The sequence below is a fragment of the Ranitomeya imitator genome, chromosome 1 (assembly GCF_032444005.1).
Source record: "Ranitomeya imitator isolate aRanImi1 chromosome 1, aRanImi1.pri, whole genome shotgun sequence".
Lineage (NCBI taxonomy): Eukaryota > Metazoa > Chordata > Amphibia > Anura > Dendrobatidae > Ranitomeya > Ranitomeya imitator.
Window position 1 is genome coordinate 842,291,632 of NC_091282.1, and position 18,111 is coordinate 842,309,742.

Consider the following 18,111-nt stretch of genomic DNA (forward strand, 5'->3'; position numbering starts at 1 on the left):
TCAGTTATGGGGGCGGGGCCAGTTCAGTCACCGCTCTGAGTATACAGAGCGGCCACTGTAACTACGCCCCCAATACTGACTGAAACTGGCTCTACATTGCGGGCGGCAGTCAGGGCTGGGGGTACGGTTACAGCGGTCACTATATATACTCAGAGCGATGACTGAACCGGCGTCGGTGCCGCCCCCATGACTGAATACTGAATGCTGGCGGTGAGAATAAAGATCATTTTCTCCCTGCTGCATTCAGCTACATACAGGCGCTGGACAGCATCATAACGCTGTTAACCTGCCGATTAACCCCACATCTGCAGGTTAACAGCGTTATTCCTGGTGAGTGGTTCCCTTTAAATATGGAGCGTATGCATATAGGGTTAATGAAATAATAAAGCAAAAAAAAAATGAAAGCCTGAAGGGTGCCTAAAAGATCTGTACATTTCCTTAGTTCCATGCACCGCTTCCACCTACAAATGCTCCAACAGACTCTGCATCAGCAAAACTAATCCTGAGTGTGATGGAGTCCCTGACTGCAATAATGGCTCTGATGAACAGAACTGCGGTGAGTACATAAAAAGGGAATGGTCATTTCCAGTTAACCTTTCATGTTCTTTTAAATGGAAAATAATGCGTCTTTTCGATAATAAACATTTTTAACGTTCATTTTTTGGTATCATCGTGTCACAATCCACATGAAAGGACTCATGGGTAGGTCTGGCACGTCAGAGTGAGGAGGCTTACAGGGCAAGTATGCTCCTTAGGGAAATTAAATATGCAAATTGCCTCTTCAGAGAGGAAGAGAACTTGAACTCTACTGCCACCTATTGGAAGTAGCAGTCCTAACAGTCAAAGTGGTTTGGCTTTTATCCTAAGTCATGTGGCAAGGCTTGTTAAATGGTCGATAATGACTTTTAGGATTGCTACATCCAATAGGTGGCACTAGTGTTCAAAAAAAAAAAATATATATATACATATATATATATATATACCGTATATATATATATATATATATATATATTACAGCTTTTATATTAGCCACTATGACACTCACAATACACTCCTGGAAGACTAAATAAGGCAGGCTATCAACACTACACATTATACACATATATAAGGCTCTGAATGCAGCTCCTCCGGCACTCTCTGGAGAATGAGGTTCTCCTACTGCAGACTGTGATAGGCTACGTATGAAATTTCTCACAGAGGGCTTGTTTTTTGGGGGAATGAATTGTACTTTTCAATGACACCATTCATTCTACCACATAGTGTACTGGAAAATGGGGGAAAAAATCCAAGTCTGTTGAAATTGCTAAAAAAAAGGCCAGTTTCACAATTATTTTTAGGTTTTTTATTTACCATGTTCACTGTATGGTAAAACTGACCAGGTATGCAGATACCAAACAGGTTTAGGGTTTTTGTTTTATTTCAGTGGTTAAAAAAAAATTTGGATATTTGTAAAAAAAATTTCGGGATATGGGGCTGGGTGAGGGCTTATTTTTTTGCACCCTGAGCTGACATTCTTACTGATATCATTTTGGGGTAGATAGTATGTTTTGATCACCTCTTATTGTACAGTAATTTTGGAGTTTCCATTTTTTTTCTTATTACGTCTTTTACCAGTCGGATTCATTATTTTATATTTTTACAGTTCAGATTTCTGCAATACCAAATATGTGTATTTTTTTTTTAAATTGTTTTATGTTTAATGGGGCAAAAAGGGGGGTGATTTGAATTTTGTGTGCTTTTTTTTATATTTTTACTGTATTCAATAGTCCAGTTAGGGGGCTGGAAGCTGCGATTGATCGCTTGTGCTATACATAGCAGTTAATAAGCACTGCTATGTATAGATAAAATCTAAATCTCCTATGAACTACAGCGAGGGCCTGGCTTTTTGCAGGAGAATCATAATGACAGTCACGGGCATCTTCAGCTGATCCCCCCAGTTGTTATGACAACCCATTGGTGCCCCGTAATCATGTCACATGTGCACCGATAGGTGAGTGTTAAATGCTGCTGTCAGAGATTGACAGTGGCATTTAACAAGGTAACAGCTCCTCTCCACCCATGGATATTAGAGGCACATGATGGTTGATTAAGTCAGCCATCATGTGCAGGGAAAGATGCAGGCTCAGCGTGCAAGCCTGCGTCAAAGCAGGAACATGACATATGATGTTTGCGTCATGATAGTTTACGTCATACAGTACAGACCAAAAGTTTGGACACACCTTCTCATTTAAAGATTTTTCTGTATTTTCATGACTATGAAAATTGTACAGTCACACTGAAGGCATCAAAACAATGAATTAACACATGTGGGATTATATACTTAATTTCAGTTGTTTCACACTTTTTTGTTATGTCTTATATTCTAGGTTCTTCAAAGTAGCCACCTTTTGCTTTGACGACTGCTTTGCACACTCTTGGCATTCTTTTGATGAGCTTCAAGAGGTAGTCACCGGGAATGGTCTTCCAACAACCTTGAAGGAGTTCCCAGAGATGCTTGTTGGCCGTTTTGCCTTCACTCTGCGGTTCAGCTCACCCCAAACCATCTCGATTGGGTTCAGGTCTGGTGACTGTGGAGGCCAGGTCATCTGCTGTAGCACCCCATCACTCTCCTTCTTGGTCAAATAGCCCTTACACAGCCTGGAGGTGTGTTTGGGGTCATTGTCCTGTTGAAAAATAAATAATGGTCCAACTAAACGCAAACCAGATGGAATAGCATGCCGCTGCAAGATGCTGTGGTAGCCATGCTGGTTCAGTATGCCTTCAATTTTGAATAAATCCCCAACAGTGTCACCAGCATGTTTCACGGTGGGAACCAGGCAAGCAGAGTCCATCCGTTCACCTTTTCTGCGTCGCACAAAGACACGGTGGTTGGAATTAAAGATCTCAAATTTGGACTCATCAGACCAAAGCACAGATTTCCACTGGTCTAATGTTCATTCCTTGTGTTCTTTAGCAAAACCAGTCTCTTCTGCTTGTTGCCTGTCCTTAGCAGTGGTTTCCTAGCAGCTATTTTACCATGAAGGCCTGCTGCACAAAGTCTCCTCTTAACAGTTGTTGTAGAGATGTCTGCTGCTAGAACTCTGTGTGGTATTGACCTGGTCTCTAATCTGAGTGGCTGTTAGCCTGTGATTTCTGAGGCTGGTGACTCGGATAAACTTATCCTCAGAAGCAGAGGTGACTCTTGGTCTTCCTTTCCTGTGGCACATCCTCATGTGAGCCAGTTTCTTTGAGCGCTTGAAGGTTTTTGCCACTGCACTTGGGGACATTTTCAAAGTTTGCCCAATTTTCAGACTGACTGACCTTCATTTCTTAAAGTAATGATGGCCACTCGTTTTTCTTTACTTAGCTGCTTTTTTCTTGCCCTAATACAAATTCTAACAGTCTATTAAGTAGGACTATCAGCTGTGTATCCACCAGACTTCTGCTCCACACAACTGATGGTCCCAACCCCATTTATAAGGAAAGAAATTCCACTTATTAAACCTGACAGGGCACACCTGTGAAGTGAAAACCATTCCCGGTGACTACCTTTTGAAGCTCGTCAAGAGAATGCCAAGAGTGTGCAAAGCAATCATCAATGCAAAAGGTGGCTACTATGAAGAACCTAGAATATAAGACATAATTTCAGTTGTTTCACACTTTTTTGTTAAGTATATAATTCCACATGTGTTAATTCATAGTTTTGATGCCTTCAGTGTGAATCTACAATTTTCATAGTCATGAAAATACAGAAAAATCTTTAAATGAGAAGGTGTGTCCAAACTTTTGGTCTGTACTGTATGTAATAAAGGGGTTAAACTAAATGGATTTTGACTCAATTTGCACATAAAAAACAGTTTTCCATCTTATGTTCTAGATTTATTATGTATTTTGTAGACTTTCTATGCCACATTAGATAACTTTAAAAGGCATTTTGAAAAATAACGCTGGTTAAAATGCACGAAATTGGACCAAATTTTGGACCAATACAGCTTCCAAATATATATCACTTACTTGGCTGCTTGCTGCAGTTTTGATAAACTCACTATTTTATCTGCTGTAGGTCTGCCAGTACTCTGAATGATGAGCTCTGTATAACCCTGCCCACACCAGTTATTTGTGTACTCTGCATAGGCAGAAAGCTAGAACAAATATTAGAAGCTTGTGTGAGTACAATAGAGTCACTAAGGATAAGAGTTAATAAAGACTACGAAAAAACATACTCTAGATTATAGGACTATTCATCATGGTTGTGCACCAAATGCACAAAAAATCATATTGAAAAAAGTGCATAAGAAACCAAAAATTAAAGCAAAAGTTTTGAAGGATAAAAATAACTTTTATTTAAGAAAATATATTAAAACATGTACTTGTACAGATTAACCAAAAGGTGACACCAACTACAAGAAAGAGGGAAAAACATCCTATCTAATATACTGTACATTAAACTGATAGTCTCTAAATATGCAAGAGCTATAATATTTATTACTCCACAATGGTTTAACCCATTCACGACATGCGCCGTACTATTACTGCGCATGCCGTGTCACCCCCTTTGATGTGGGCTCCAGCGGTGAGCCCACATCAAAGTCGCCACATGTCAGCTGTTTTGTACAGCTGACATGTGCGCGCAATAGCGGCGGGTGAAATCGCTTTTCACCCGCCGCTATTAACCTGTTAAATGCCGCTGTCAAATGCAGACAGCGGCATTTAACCGGCGCTTCCAGCCAGGCGGCCGGAAATGATGTCATCGCCGACCCCCGTCACATGATCGGGAGTCAGCGGTGCATCAGGATGGTAACCATAGAGGTCCTTGAGACCTCTATGGTTACTGATGCCGGCCTGCTGTGAGCGCCACCCTGTGGTCGGCGCTCACAGCACACCTGCATTTCTGCTACATAGCAACGATCTAATGATCGCTGCTATGTAGCAGAGCCGATCAGGCTATGCCAGCTTCTAGTCTCCCATGGAGGCTATTGAAGCATGGCACAAGTAAAAAAAAATGTTTTTAAAAATATGAAAAAAATATAAAATATATAAAAGTTTAAATCACCCCCCTTTCGCCCCATCCTAAATAAAACAATTTGAAAAAAACAAACCTACACGTATTTGGTATCGCCGCGTTCAGAATCGTCCGATCTATCAATAAAAAAAAGCATTAACCTGATCGCTAAACAGCGTAGCGAGAAAAAAATCCGAAACGCCAGAATTACGTTTTTTTGGTCGCCGTGACATTGCATTAAAATGCAATAACGTGCGATCAAAAGAACGTATCTGCACCAAAATGGTATCATTAAAAACGGCAGCTCGGCACGCAAAAAATAAGCCCTCACCCGACCCCAGATCACGAAAAACGGAGACGCTTCTGGTATCGGAAAATGCCACTTTTTTTTTTTTAAGCAAAGTTTTGAATTTTTTTTCCACCACTTGGATAAAAAATAACCTAGTCATGTTAGGTGTCTATGAACTCGTAATGACCTAGAGAATCATAATGGCAGGTTAGTTTTAGCATTTAATGAACCTAGCAAAAAAGCCAAACAAAAAACCAGTGTGGGATTGCACTTTTTTTGCAATTTCACCGCATTTGGATTTTTTTTCCCGTTTTCTAGTAAAAGACATCGTAAAACCAATGGTGTTGTTCAAAAGTACAACTCGTCCCGCAAAAAATAAGCCCTCACATGACCATATTGACGGAAAAATAAAAAAGTTATGGCTCTGGGAAGGAGGGAAGTGAAAAACGAAAATGCAAAAACGGAAAAGGGCTGCGACTTGAAGGGGTTAACCACCACAGTGGTACAGCATCTAATAGTATTTATGTTGTCCAGTAGGGCACATGTAATAACCGAAACAACAGCTGCATCTCCCTAATAAAGCATACTAAAAGCAAATATAGATGAAAGTTGTAAAAAATAAAATTACCTGTGTTGGAATGTCGTACCAGATGCCCAATGCCCGTTTCGGTGCTGCAGCCTTCTTCCAGCTATTGCATATTTAGGGACTATACATTACATACACTATAAAAAAAAACACATAGTCATGTTTTCCTCAATATCTTGCAGGAAATCAGAATAAACCTTTCCCGCTTTAGGTCAATTAGGATTTCCATAATTCTCAATATTTGACAAATGCCAGAATAATGAGAGAGAGACTGTTTTAAGGCATTTTTATTACTTACTGCAAATTCAAAAGTTTACAAACATTGCTATGACTTTAAACAATTATGGACTGCCCATTTGAGGTCATGTGTTAGGAAGCTTCTGTATTTTAATACACACCTGAAACACACTGCTAATTTGTGTAGTATCATGGGAAATTCTAAAGAAATAAGCCAAAATATCAAGAAGAGAATTGTGGACTTGCACAAGTCTGGTTCATCATTGGGTACATATTCAAGATACCTGAAGGTGCCTCGTTCATCAGTACGAATAATTATACGCAAGTACAAACAAGATGTGAATGTCCAGTCATCATACCGGTCAGGAAGGAGACTGGTTCTGTGTCCCAGAGATGAAAGTGCTTTGGTCCAACATGTGCATATCAACCCAAGGACAAAAGCAAAAGACCTTGTGAAGATGATGGTGGAAGCTGGTAAGATTGTGTCAAGATCCACAGTGAAACAAGTACTGTAGCAACATGGGATAAAAAGCCACTCTGCCAGGAAGAAGCCATTACTCCAAAAGAAACATAAACAAGCCAGATTAATGTTTGCAAATGCACACAGAAACATAGACCTTAATTTTTGGAAACGTGTCCTGTGGTCTGATGGAACTAAAATTGAACTTTTTGGGCATAATGACCATTGGAGAAAAAAGGGAGGGCTTCGAAGCCTAAAAACTAGTGATGAGTGAATATACTCGTTGCTCGGGTTTTCCTGAGCACACTTGGGTGACCTCCGAATGTTTGTTATTGCTTGGAGATATAGTTTTCATTGCCTCAGTTGCATGATTTACGGCTTCCAGATAAGCTGAATACATATGGGAATTCCCTAACAAACAGGCATTCCTCACATCTATTCAGCGTATCTGGAAGCCGTAAGTCATGCAACTGAGGGGATGAAAACTATATCTCCGAGCAATAACAAATACTCGGAAGTCACATCCCAGCTGTGAAACACCGGGGTGGCAGCATCATGTTGTGGGGTTGTTTTGCTGCAGGAGGGACTGGTGCACTTCACAAAATAGATGGCATCATGAGAAAAGAAGATTATGTGGCAGTACTGAAGCAAAATCTCAAGACATCAGCCAGGAAGCTAAGGGTATGTGCACACGTTACAGATTTTGCTGCGGATCCACAGCGGATTGGCAGCTGCGGATTCGCAGCAGTTTTCCCTGAGTTTACAGTACCATGTAAACCTTTGGAAAACAAAATCCGCAGTGCACATGCTGCGGAAAAAAACTTGCGGAAGCGTAGCGTTGTTTATTCCGCAGCATGTCAATTCTTTGTGCGGATTCCATAGCGGTTTACACCTGCTCCATAAGAGAAATCCGCAGGTGTAAAACCGCAGGTGAAATCTGTACAAAATCCGCAAAAAAACGCGGTAAATCCGGGGTAATTCCACAGGTAATCCACAGTGTGGTTTACCTGTGGATTTACCAAAATCAATCCAGAAAAATCTGCAGAGTAATCCGCAGCGTGTGCACGTGGCCTAAAGCTTGGGCGGAAATGGGTCTTCCAAATGGACAATGACCCTAACATACTGCCAGAATGGTAACAAAGTGGCTTAAGGATAACAAAGTAAATGTTTTGGAGTGGCCATCACAAAGCCCTGATCTCAATCCTATTGAAAATTTATGGGCATGGCTGAAAAGGCAGGTGTGAGCAAGGCGACCTACAAACCTGGACCAGTTACACCAGTTTTGTCAGGAGGAATGGGCTGAAATTCTGACCAACTATTATGAGAAGCTTGTGGAAGGATATCCCAAATGTTTGACCAAGTCATTCAGTTTAAGGGCAAATTTTAGACTTCACAGTAAGTAATAAAAATGCCTTAAAACATTCTCTCTCATTATTCTGACACTAGATGGTAGCCGGATTCTAACGTACTCTAGAATATGTATGTAGTTTATTTATGAAGATTTTAGAATAATACATTGAATACACAGGATTCAGCCGGCCGGGCGCGTCCAATTAGCGAAGCGTGGTTAAAATCCCGCGCCAATTCACAGCCTGTGACTGCGCCTGTTGCTGATTGTTCGCGGCCGGCCACGTAGTATATAGCACAGCCACGTAGTATATAACAGCCCACATAGTAAATAGCACAGCCACTTAGTACATAGCACAGCCACATAGTATATTGAACAGCCCACGGAATATATAGCACAGCCACATAGTATATAACACAGCCACGTAGTATATAACATAGCCACGGAGTATATAGCACAGCCACGTAGTATATAGCACAGCCCACGGAGTGTATAACAGCCCACATAGCATATAACACAGCTCACGTAGTATATAACAGCCCACGTAGTGTATAACACAGCCCACGTAGTATATAGCACAGCCCATGTAGTATATAGCACAGCCACGTAGTATATTGGACAGCCACGTAGTATATTGCACAGCCACGTAGTATATTGCACAGCCCACGTAGTATATTGCACAGCCCACGTAGTATATAACACACCCCACGTAGTATATTGCACAGCCCACGTAGTATATTGCACAGCCCACGTAGTATATTGCACAGCCCATGTAGTATATTGCACAGCTCACGTAGTATATTGTGCAGCCCATGTAGTATATTGCGCATCCCACGTAGTATATTGCACAACCCACGTAGTATATAGCACAGCCCATGTAGTATATTGCACAGCCCACGTAGTATATTGCACAGCCCATGTAGTATATTGCACAGCCCACGTAGTATATAGCACAGCCCACGTAGTATATAACACACCTCACGTAGTATATTGCACAGCACACGTAGTATATAACACACCTCACGTAGTATATTGCACAGCCCACTTAGTATATTGCACAGCCCACATAGTATATTGTATAGCCCACGTAGTATATTGCATAGCCCACGTAGTATATTGCATAGCCCACGTAGTATATAGCACAGCCCACGTAGTATATAGCAATGTGGGCATCATATCCCTGTTAAAAAAAAAAGAATTAAAATAAAAAAAAATAATAGTAGTGAGTAATATACTCACCTTCCGTTGGCCCCCGGATCCAGGCAAAACGATTACCGATGCTCCTCGCGCGCTCCAGTCCCAAGAATGCATTGCGGTCTTGCAAGGTGATGATGTAGCGGTCTTGCAAGACCGCTACGTCATCATCTCACGAGATCGCAATGCATGGAGCGGTCACCGGAGCGTTGCGAGGAGCAAGAAAAGCCTGTTCTGGATCCGAGGGGCCGACGGACGGTGAGTATATACAGTAACTATTTTTTATTATTATTTTTAACATTAGATCTATTTACTATTGATGCATAGGCAGCATCAATACTAAAAAGTTGGTCACACAGGGTTGATAGCAGCGTTAATGGAGTGCGTTACACCGCGGCATAACGCGGTCCGTTAACGCTGCCATTAACCCTGTCTGAGCGCTGACTGGAGGGGAGTATGGAGCGGGCACTGACTGCGGGGAGTAAGGAGCGGCCATTTTGCCTCCGGACTGTGCCCATCGCTGATTGGTCGTGGTTGTTTTGCCGCGACCAATCAGCGACTTGGGATTTCTGTTACAGACAGACAGACAGAAAGACGGAAGTGACCATTAGACAATTATATAGATTTGGCAAATATAAATATAAATAATTATGGTAATCCTAATTGACCTCAAACAGGAAAGATTTATTCAGATTTCATGTCAGATATTGAGAAAAACATGCATATGTGCTTTGTATATAGCATATGTAAATTTCTGGTTTCAACTGTATACATATATAAATATATATATATATATATATATATATATATATACACGTTTTCCCTCTACCTAGTATGTGGTGGCACCATTGGCTAATCAGTACAAGAACACGTTTTAATATATAATAGACAAATATGTACCACTGCGCTTCCATTAGAAATGGTGCATAAAGCTGCATATGCTGATGCACAGTCTGCCCGGGTGCGTAAAATAATGGTCTGTTAGAAAAAATGGTTGATATACGATAAGTACACCCTCAATCTATTAGTGAGGAGTATAGAGAACTTAGTAATGGAAGGTAGATGACAAGCGCCTAGATTTAGGAATGAGTCTCCTACGCATTTCAGATGTACTGTCCTCCACCATAGGGGATTACGCTCCCTAGCACATGACAGTTCTTCTATTTATATAATTGCCTTGTAATGTTTTCATTTCCTGTTCTGTCCAGATGTCACCGTATCCCAGAATTCCAAGCAGAGGAAGTTCACCGACCTATTGCACGTACCGCCAGCGGAACACCGTCGCACCACACACACACTCTCTCACACACTCACGCGGCCTTTTGTGTGGTACCACCAGCGGAACACCGTTGCGTCGCACCACACACACACACACACACACACACACACTCTCACATACACGCTCACACACTCATGCAGCCTCTTGTGTGGTACCACCAACGGAACACGGTTGCAAACACGCCGCCACCAGGATCAGCTGAATGATTCACTCACTGCCGCCATTTTTGAACAGGCGGAGCGCATGCGCAGTTTTAATGTGACCGCCACTATCTGTCTGCACAAAGATTGTGGCGGTCTGATTTGCTGCGCCTGTGTGAATTTCACACAGGTGCAGTGAATCATTTGGCTGATCCCGGCAGCAGATGCGCAACGTGTCTACAGGCAGAGGAAGCCGGTCACATTAAAGGTGTTTTCTCACAAATGAAAGTTCATTTTAAAAATTGACTGTGTCTGACCGTGTATGGAGCATAGCATATCTCCTGGGCAGGGAAGGAAGCAAAAGACAATACTGACATTATACCAGGGGATCACAGTGGATTCTTTGTGTGAGGTAAAATATTTCACTGACTGTTTTTAAAAAATATTTTACCTCACAAAATGTATCCTCTGTGATCTCCTGCTATAATGTCAGTATTGTCTTTTGCTTCCTCCCCTGCACAAAAGCTGTTGTATGTTCTGTACACAGTCAGACACAAGGGTGAGTGTGTCTGACCGTGTATGGAGCATACCACATCTCCTGGGTAGGGGAGGAAGCAAAAGACAATACTGACATTACAGCAGGGGATCACAGTGGATTCATTTTTTGAGGTAAAATATTTCACTGACTGTTTTTAAACAATATTTTACCTCACAAAATGTATCCTCTGCGATCTCTTGCTGTAATATCAGTATTGTCTTTTGCTTCCTCCCCTGCCAAGGAGCTATGTTCTGTATGTTCGGTACACGGTCAGACACAATTTTTAAAATGAACTTTTGTTTGTGGGAAAACCCCTTTAAAAAGCAAATATCAATGCCAACATGGCTCCTCATATAAAGTACGCTGTTATAGCTGTTTTCGTTCTGACCAACGTCAGCTGACAGATCACCAGTGAGGTCCAAATTGTGGAGTTACGCCCGTCATTTTACAAGCGCACTTGGAGACAAAAAGACACCTCACACATATCCTGTGAGCAAGTCACTTTTATCTGAAGTAAAAGAGCAAGAAGCAATATTTTATACCATTTACAATAAATGTAACTCAATTCATGTAGCCCCCACCATCACCCAGGGTCATACTGACCTTTAATCTCTCACGTACCAAATAACATGCTGTGACTGAATATTGAGAACATACATGATAAGAAGTATGGTCTCCTTGAAGCGGAGACACTAAGACTACTGCATCAACAGATTCTAGTAATTCTAACAATTAAAGGCAAGAGGCACTTAAAGGCAAACTATTAACCCTTCTATATCAACGCCAATGACAATGAAAGGAAAGCAGCAAAGGCACAACGTCAAAGACATCAAAGGGCAAATGAGACTCTTGAAGAGCAACAGCATCACTGGGACAAAAACAATGCATATAAGCGTAGGTGTCAAGCACATGAGTCCCCTGATGCAAAAGTCATTAGATTATCACAGGATGCCATTAGGCAACAACAGCGCCGCATGCCTGCCCCCATCGTGACATTACCGCCCTCCCGATGCGATAGCATTGGGCCTCCATCTAGTTTATAAATAAGTATTAATGTACATGGGTCCAACAGTTTTGTATTTAATACATGATAGTAATAGATTATCTCTATTCTCCAAACGCGAATAGTTCTATTTCACTTTTGAGACGTGCCGGCTCACTAAATATTTTGAGGGTGTATTTAGCGTATATAAAACAAAATTTCTAACAAAGCTTAATATATTTTTTTAACTAAAGGTATTTTTTATCCTTCAAAATTTTATAATTTTTTTTGTTTCTTATGCACTTTTTTCAATATGATCGCCAGAAAGCTGCCAATCAGTGTTGGTGGGTGGGGTTATACAGCGCTCATGAATATGGAGGACTACATGGCAAGTTTACTAGTCCTCTAGTGATAATCTCTTGCAGATAAGCCACTGATTTTTAGCAAAACTATGGCAAGCAGCCCAGTAAGTGACACATTGCTGGAATCAGGGTCTCTGTCTCTACATCATGCTGCTCTCAGAATAGGTGGCTAAAACTTGCTGACAGATTCCCTTTAAAATTAATCCAGTAATAATAAATCTGCCATGTTATTTCTCTCCTACAGCCTTTGAACTAATTAATGGAATCAAATCAATTACACGACACTTTTTTACTACAATAAGAACAGTGTGAGAAGGAAATAGCATGGCCTGACCGACAGCCTGATTACTGGGGATATGCTGCCAAATTAGTAGATTATGCATTAATTACACTGTACTGATATTTTTGTCTCTTGCCAATTTTTGTAAAAAAAAAATATCCCTTTACAATTATTTTTCTTTGTTTCAGATTGTGGCTCTGCCCCTGTAGTACCTTTTAACAAGATAGTTGGAGGCAGTGGTTCCTTGCGAGGGGAATGGCCGTGGCAAGTTAGTCTGTGGCTAAGAAGAAAAGAGCACAAATGTGGAGCTGTTCTGATCTCGGACCGTTGGTTGCTTTCGGCTGCCCACTGCTTTGACATGTAGTTATTGACATACTGTACGGGGTACTGTGATAGAAGAAGGGATGGGTGGGGGACTGGGGACTGAATATTTATGCAGAAACATATGAGAAAAAAGAAACTAATTGTTGATTAGTGTTTGACTACATCGTAATTTTTCTTTTTATAATGCTAACAGTTACAGTGACCCCAAAGTGTGGGCAGCATACCTGGGAACCCCTTTCCTCAATGGGGTAGAGGGAAGAGTGGAGAAGATTTTCCGAATTCATAAACATCCCTTCTACAATGTGTACACCCTGGATAATGACGTGGCTTTGCTGGAGCTGCCTTCACCTCTCTCATTCACAAATCTAATAAAGCCTATCTGCCTCCCTGACACCAGCCATAGCTTCGTAGAGGGAACAAAATGCTTCATTACAGGCTGGGGCTCTACTAAGGAAGGAGGTAATTAGAAAGGAAATTAGTAAACATGTTTAGCATATAAATGTATATTTTAGGCAATAGCACATGTGCCCCGAAGACTAGCATCACAAAGGGATTCATTCAAAAAAGATCCAAGAGAAAGATCTTGTGTCACTTAACTCCCACATCAGGTTCTCCATAAAATAGAACTCAATATGAACATGCTTGGTGTGTTTTTTCACTATAGTTCAGGCAATATTTGCTAAGTCTTTCTAGGAATTGGAAAAGACTACAGTTCCCATGACTTCTCTCACTTCTTACAGACATAGGCCTCGATTCATCAAGTTCATCCCTGTCTTGGTGAAGGGGCATGGTGGAGTCAGAAGAGCCTGATTCATTAAAGAAGTTGGCCCCGATAAAATAGAAAAGCCTATACTCGCCTCCCGTGCCGACGTCATTCCAGCGGTGTCGACACTCTGATTCCCGTGTCTCTCGTGAGGTTGTTATGTGTGCCATACACCTTGAGCTCCTGGCTGCACGTTTTCCCACAGAGCGGGTGAAGGTGGGATTTATTGTAGCCCTGTTGTCGGGCAGGGCATTGGAGTGGGCAACGCCGCTGTGGGAGCGTGACGATCATGTGGTGCAGAGTGCTCCAAGGTTTCTGGACTCTCTGAGACAGGTCTTTTTGGGACCTCATGTCACCTTTGATTTGGCACTCCAACTGCTGGCTTTGACACAGGGTTCATCCATGGTCAGTCATTTTTCCGTTCACTTGCGGACTTTGGCATCTGAGCTGGAGTGGCTGGATAAAGTCCTTATCCCTGGGTTCTAGAGAGGACTGGCTGACCATGTGAAGGACGCCTTGGCCACAAGGGAGATTCCCGGCACCCTGGAAGAGCTGATAGCCATATCCACTCGCATTGACCTCCGTTTTCACGAGCGGGGGTTGGAGCGAGCCCAGTGTAGGCAGAGGTTTCGGCTGGCACCTACCGTACACAAGCCGCTGGAGTCCCCTGTTCAGGCGTCCAAGCCCTATGAGGCCATGGAGGTTTCTCGATCGGGTCCTAAGTCTTGGGCAGCTAGAATACCCATGGTCTGTAATGTCTGCCAGCAGTCGGGACATTATACCAAGAAATGTCCACAGCAGCAGGGGAAACGACCGCGTCTAGTAACTGTAGGAGGAGGTTCACTAGACACAGCGGCATTTTCCTCCAAATTGTCCTTCAAGGGGACAATTACCTTTGGCTTTTCCACTTTTACGGTCGAGCTTTGTGTGGATTCCGGGGCGGAGGGAAATTTCATGTCCTCAGCCTTCGCCCAACAGCACGCAATACCCCTGGTTATGCTAGCCAAACCAGTGACCGTAAGAGTGGTGAATGGGTCGACACTGCCCTCACAAATTACACACCAGACTATCCTGTTCACATTATCCATGTCTCCATCCTATCAGGACATCATTTCCCTTCTTGTGATTCCTGAGGGAATAGACGAGATTCTGCTAGGGATACCTTGGTTGTGTTACCACTCTCCTCATATAGAGTGGTCCTCTGGGAGAATTCTGGGATGGAGTAAATCTTGTGACGGCAGATGTCTGAGGGCGTGCGTTCAGGTTACCAAAACAGAGGTACCCGCAGATCTTACCTCCCCAAACACTATTGGTCTTATGCGGACGTATTCTCCAAGAGTGCTGCTGAGACTCTTCCGCCTCACCACCCCTATGACTGTCCTATTGATCTCTTTCCTGGGTCAGAGCCTCCCCAGGGATGAGTCTATCCCTTGTCTCCCAGAGACGGAGGCAATGTCACTATACATCCAGGAAAATCTGGCAAGAGGATTCATTAGGAAGTCAGTGTCACCTGCGGGGGCGGGGTTCTTCTTTGTGCAAAAGAAGATTGGAGAATTGCATCCATGTATTGACTACCGGGGTCTTAACACCATCACCATTAAGAATAAGTACCCTCTGCCTTTGATATCTGAGCACTTCGATAGACTACGAGGGGCGAGGGTATTTACTAAGTTAGATCTGTGGGGTGCTTACAACCTTATTCGCATCTGTGAGGGAGATGAATGGAAGATGGCTTTTAATACCAGGGATGGGCACTATGAGTATCTGGTGATGCCCTTAGGGCTCTGTAATTCCCCAGCCATCTTCCAAGATTTTGTGAATGACATCTTCCAGGATATGTTCTCCACCTCGGTGGTAGTCTATCTGGATGATATTCTCATCTACTCTCCAGATATAGATTCCCACCGGAGAGATGTTTTCAGAGTCTTCGGCCTCCTACGGGCAAACTCCCTCTATGCCAAGTTGGAGAAGTGTCTGTTTGAGCAGGAGTCCTTGCCTTTCCTGGGCTATATCATCTCAGCCCCGGGATTAGCTATGGATCCTGCCAAGCTACAAGCAGTTATGGACTGGCATGAACCTTATTCTCTCAAAGCGGTGCAGCGCTTTATGGGGTTCACTAATTATTATCGCCAGTTCATTCCCTACTTCTCCACTTTGGTAGCTTCCTTGGTAGCCCTCACTAAGAAGGGTCCAAATCCCAAATTGTGATCGGAGGAGGTCTCCAAGGCCTTCTTATCCGTTAAGTCCCATTTTGCTAGTGCTCCCATTCTGCATCGTCCCCATGTAGATAAGACCTTCATTATTGAGGTGGATGCCTCATCCGTTGGTGCTGAAACGATCCTCTTCCAAAAGGACGCTCAAGGTCGGAAGCATCCTTGCTTCTTCTATTCCAAGACCTTCACTCCGGCGGAGAGGAATTATTCCATCGGGGACAGGGAGTTGCTAGCAATGAAGTTAGCCTTTTCATAGTGGAGACACCTCCTGGAGGGAGCTCGCTTTCCCTTCCAAGTTTACACTGACCACAAGAATTTGGTGTATTTGCAAACAGCCCAGCGGCTAAATTCTCGCCAGGCTAGCTGGTCTCTGTTCTTCTCCCTGTCCCACTTCACCCTTCATTTCCTATTCGGGGAGAACATTCGTGCCGGCGCTCTCTCCCGCTCCGTGGTGTCATCTGAGGAGGAGGAGCCTCGGCTAATTGTCCCCTCCGAGAGTCTGAGAACTGTGGCTCCGGTGTCGCTACACTGTGCCCCCAGGCAAGACTTTCGTGCCAGCTAATTTGTGACCGGAGGTTCTCTTTTGGGCTCACTCGTCCAAGGTGGGTGGACATTTTGGGATCAAGAGGACATCAGAGCTTTTGGCGAGGACGTACTGGTGGCCGCATATGGCCCGTGACGTCAAAGACTATATTCGGGTGTGCGTCTCCTGTGCCAAGAATAGGTCTTCTCGACAACGGCCTGCTGGGCTACTTTACCCCCTACCGGTGGCTGATAGGCCCTGGGAGATGGTCAGGATGGACTCTGTGGTTGGCTTACCCAAGTCCCGTAGCTGCACTGTTATTTGGGTAGTTACCGGTCATTTCTCTAAAATGGTGCATTTGGTGCCTCTCCCACGGTTACCTTCTGCACAGGCCTTGGCGGCGTTGTTTGTCAAATATGTCTTCCGCTTACACGGTATGCCTGATAAGATTGTCAGTGACCGGGGTCCCCAGTTTGTGTCTCGGTTCAGGAGAGAGCTTTGTCGCCTACTTAGTATTGAGCTGAATCTCTCTTCAGCGTACCATCCTGAGACGAATGGGTTGGTAGAGAGGGCCAACCAGACCCTGGTCACATACCTATGACATTTTGTCTCGGCCAGGCAGGATGACTGGGCATCCCTGCTACCGTGGGCGGAGTTTGCCTTGAACAGTGCCATAGCCGACTCCACTGGGCAGACACCATTCCTCCTTAATTACGGCCAGCATCCGCGGGTTCCTGTGCCGATGCCCGTGTCTTCCACCAAATCTAGGGTGGCAGACTGGGCAATGGAGGCACGGAACATCTGGGACCATACACAGGATGCCATCCGGGCCTCCAAGGAATGAGGGTCTGTGCCGATGCACATCGGCGCCCTGCTCCGACCTTTGCTCCTGGCGACTTAGTGTGGCTCTCCGCCCGCAATATCAGGCTGCGAGTTGAGTCCACTAAGTTTGCGCCTCGCTACTTAGGTCCCTTCAAGTTTCTGGAACAGGTTAACCCTGTGGTCTATCGTCTGGCTCTTCCTCCATGCCTGGGTATCACCAACACCTTTCATGTGTCCCTCTTAAAGCGCATTTACATGTCCCGGTTTTCCGAGTCATCTGCCGGGACATCGGGTTCGTCCACGGATGAGTACGAGGTGAATGCTATCTTGGGGTGCAAGGTGGTACGTGTCAAAAAGTACTATCTGGTGGACTAGAAGGGTCACGGCCCAGACAGGACCTGGAGAGCACATTTAGACTCCGCTGCTCATTGCAGCCTTTGAAGTGAGGCCCAAGGGGGGGGTAATGTTAGGTGTTGAGTTCCCGCTGCTGCACAGGGGGAATCTCAAACCACGTCCACTGCGGTCTCCCTTCCTCCTCCAGCCGCAGTGGAACCTGCTCAGCAGTGACGTCGATACTAGCATCTGGCTCTAGCTGATACTGTGTGCTTGGGTACTGCTGCCTTTCCAGGCTCTGCCTTTGTAGCCAGCACTGTTCAGCACCAAGCAGGCGTTTCAAGGACTAAGTCCTTTATTTCCCACACTGAGCATGCCCAAAGGAAGACCTCCCATTGGAGGTCGGGGGTCACATGCTCAGGTCCTGTTGCGGCTCCTATTGGACCATCAGGAAGGT

The 18,111-nt window shown here is 43.9% G+C and overlaps 1 protein-coding gene across 1 annotated transcript in view; it reads left to right on the forward strand.

The window, feature by feature from the left end:
* TMPRSS9 (transmembrane serine protease 9) overlaps positions 1–18,111 on the forward strand; it is a 229,271-nt gene that overhangs the window by 164,862 nt on the left and 46,298 nt on the right. The window contains exons 15-17 of the mRNA XM_069740847.1: positions 443–556; positions 12,865–13,036; positions 13,194–13,459. Of these exons, the coding sequence (XP_069596948.1) occupies positions 443–556; positions 12,865–13,036; positions 13,194–13,459 (552 nt within the window). The remainder of the gene's footprint in view (positions 1–442; positions 557–12,864; positions 13,037–13,193; positions 13,460–18,111) is intronic.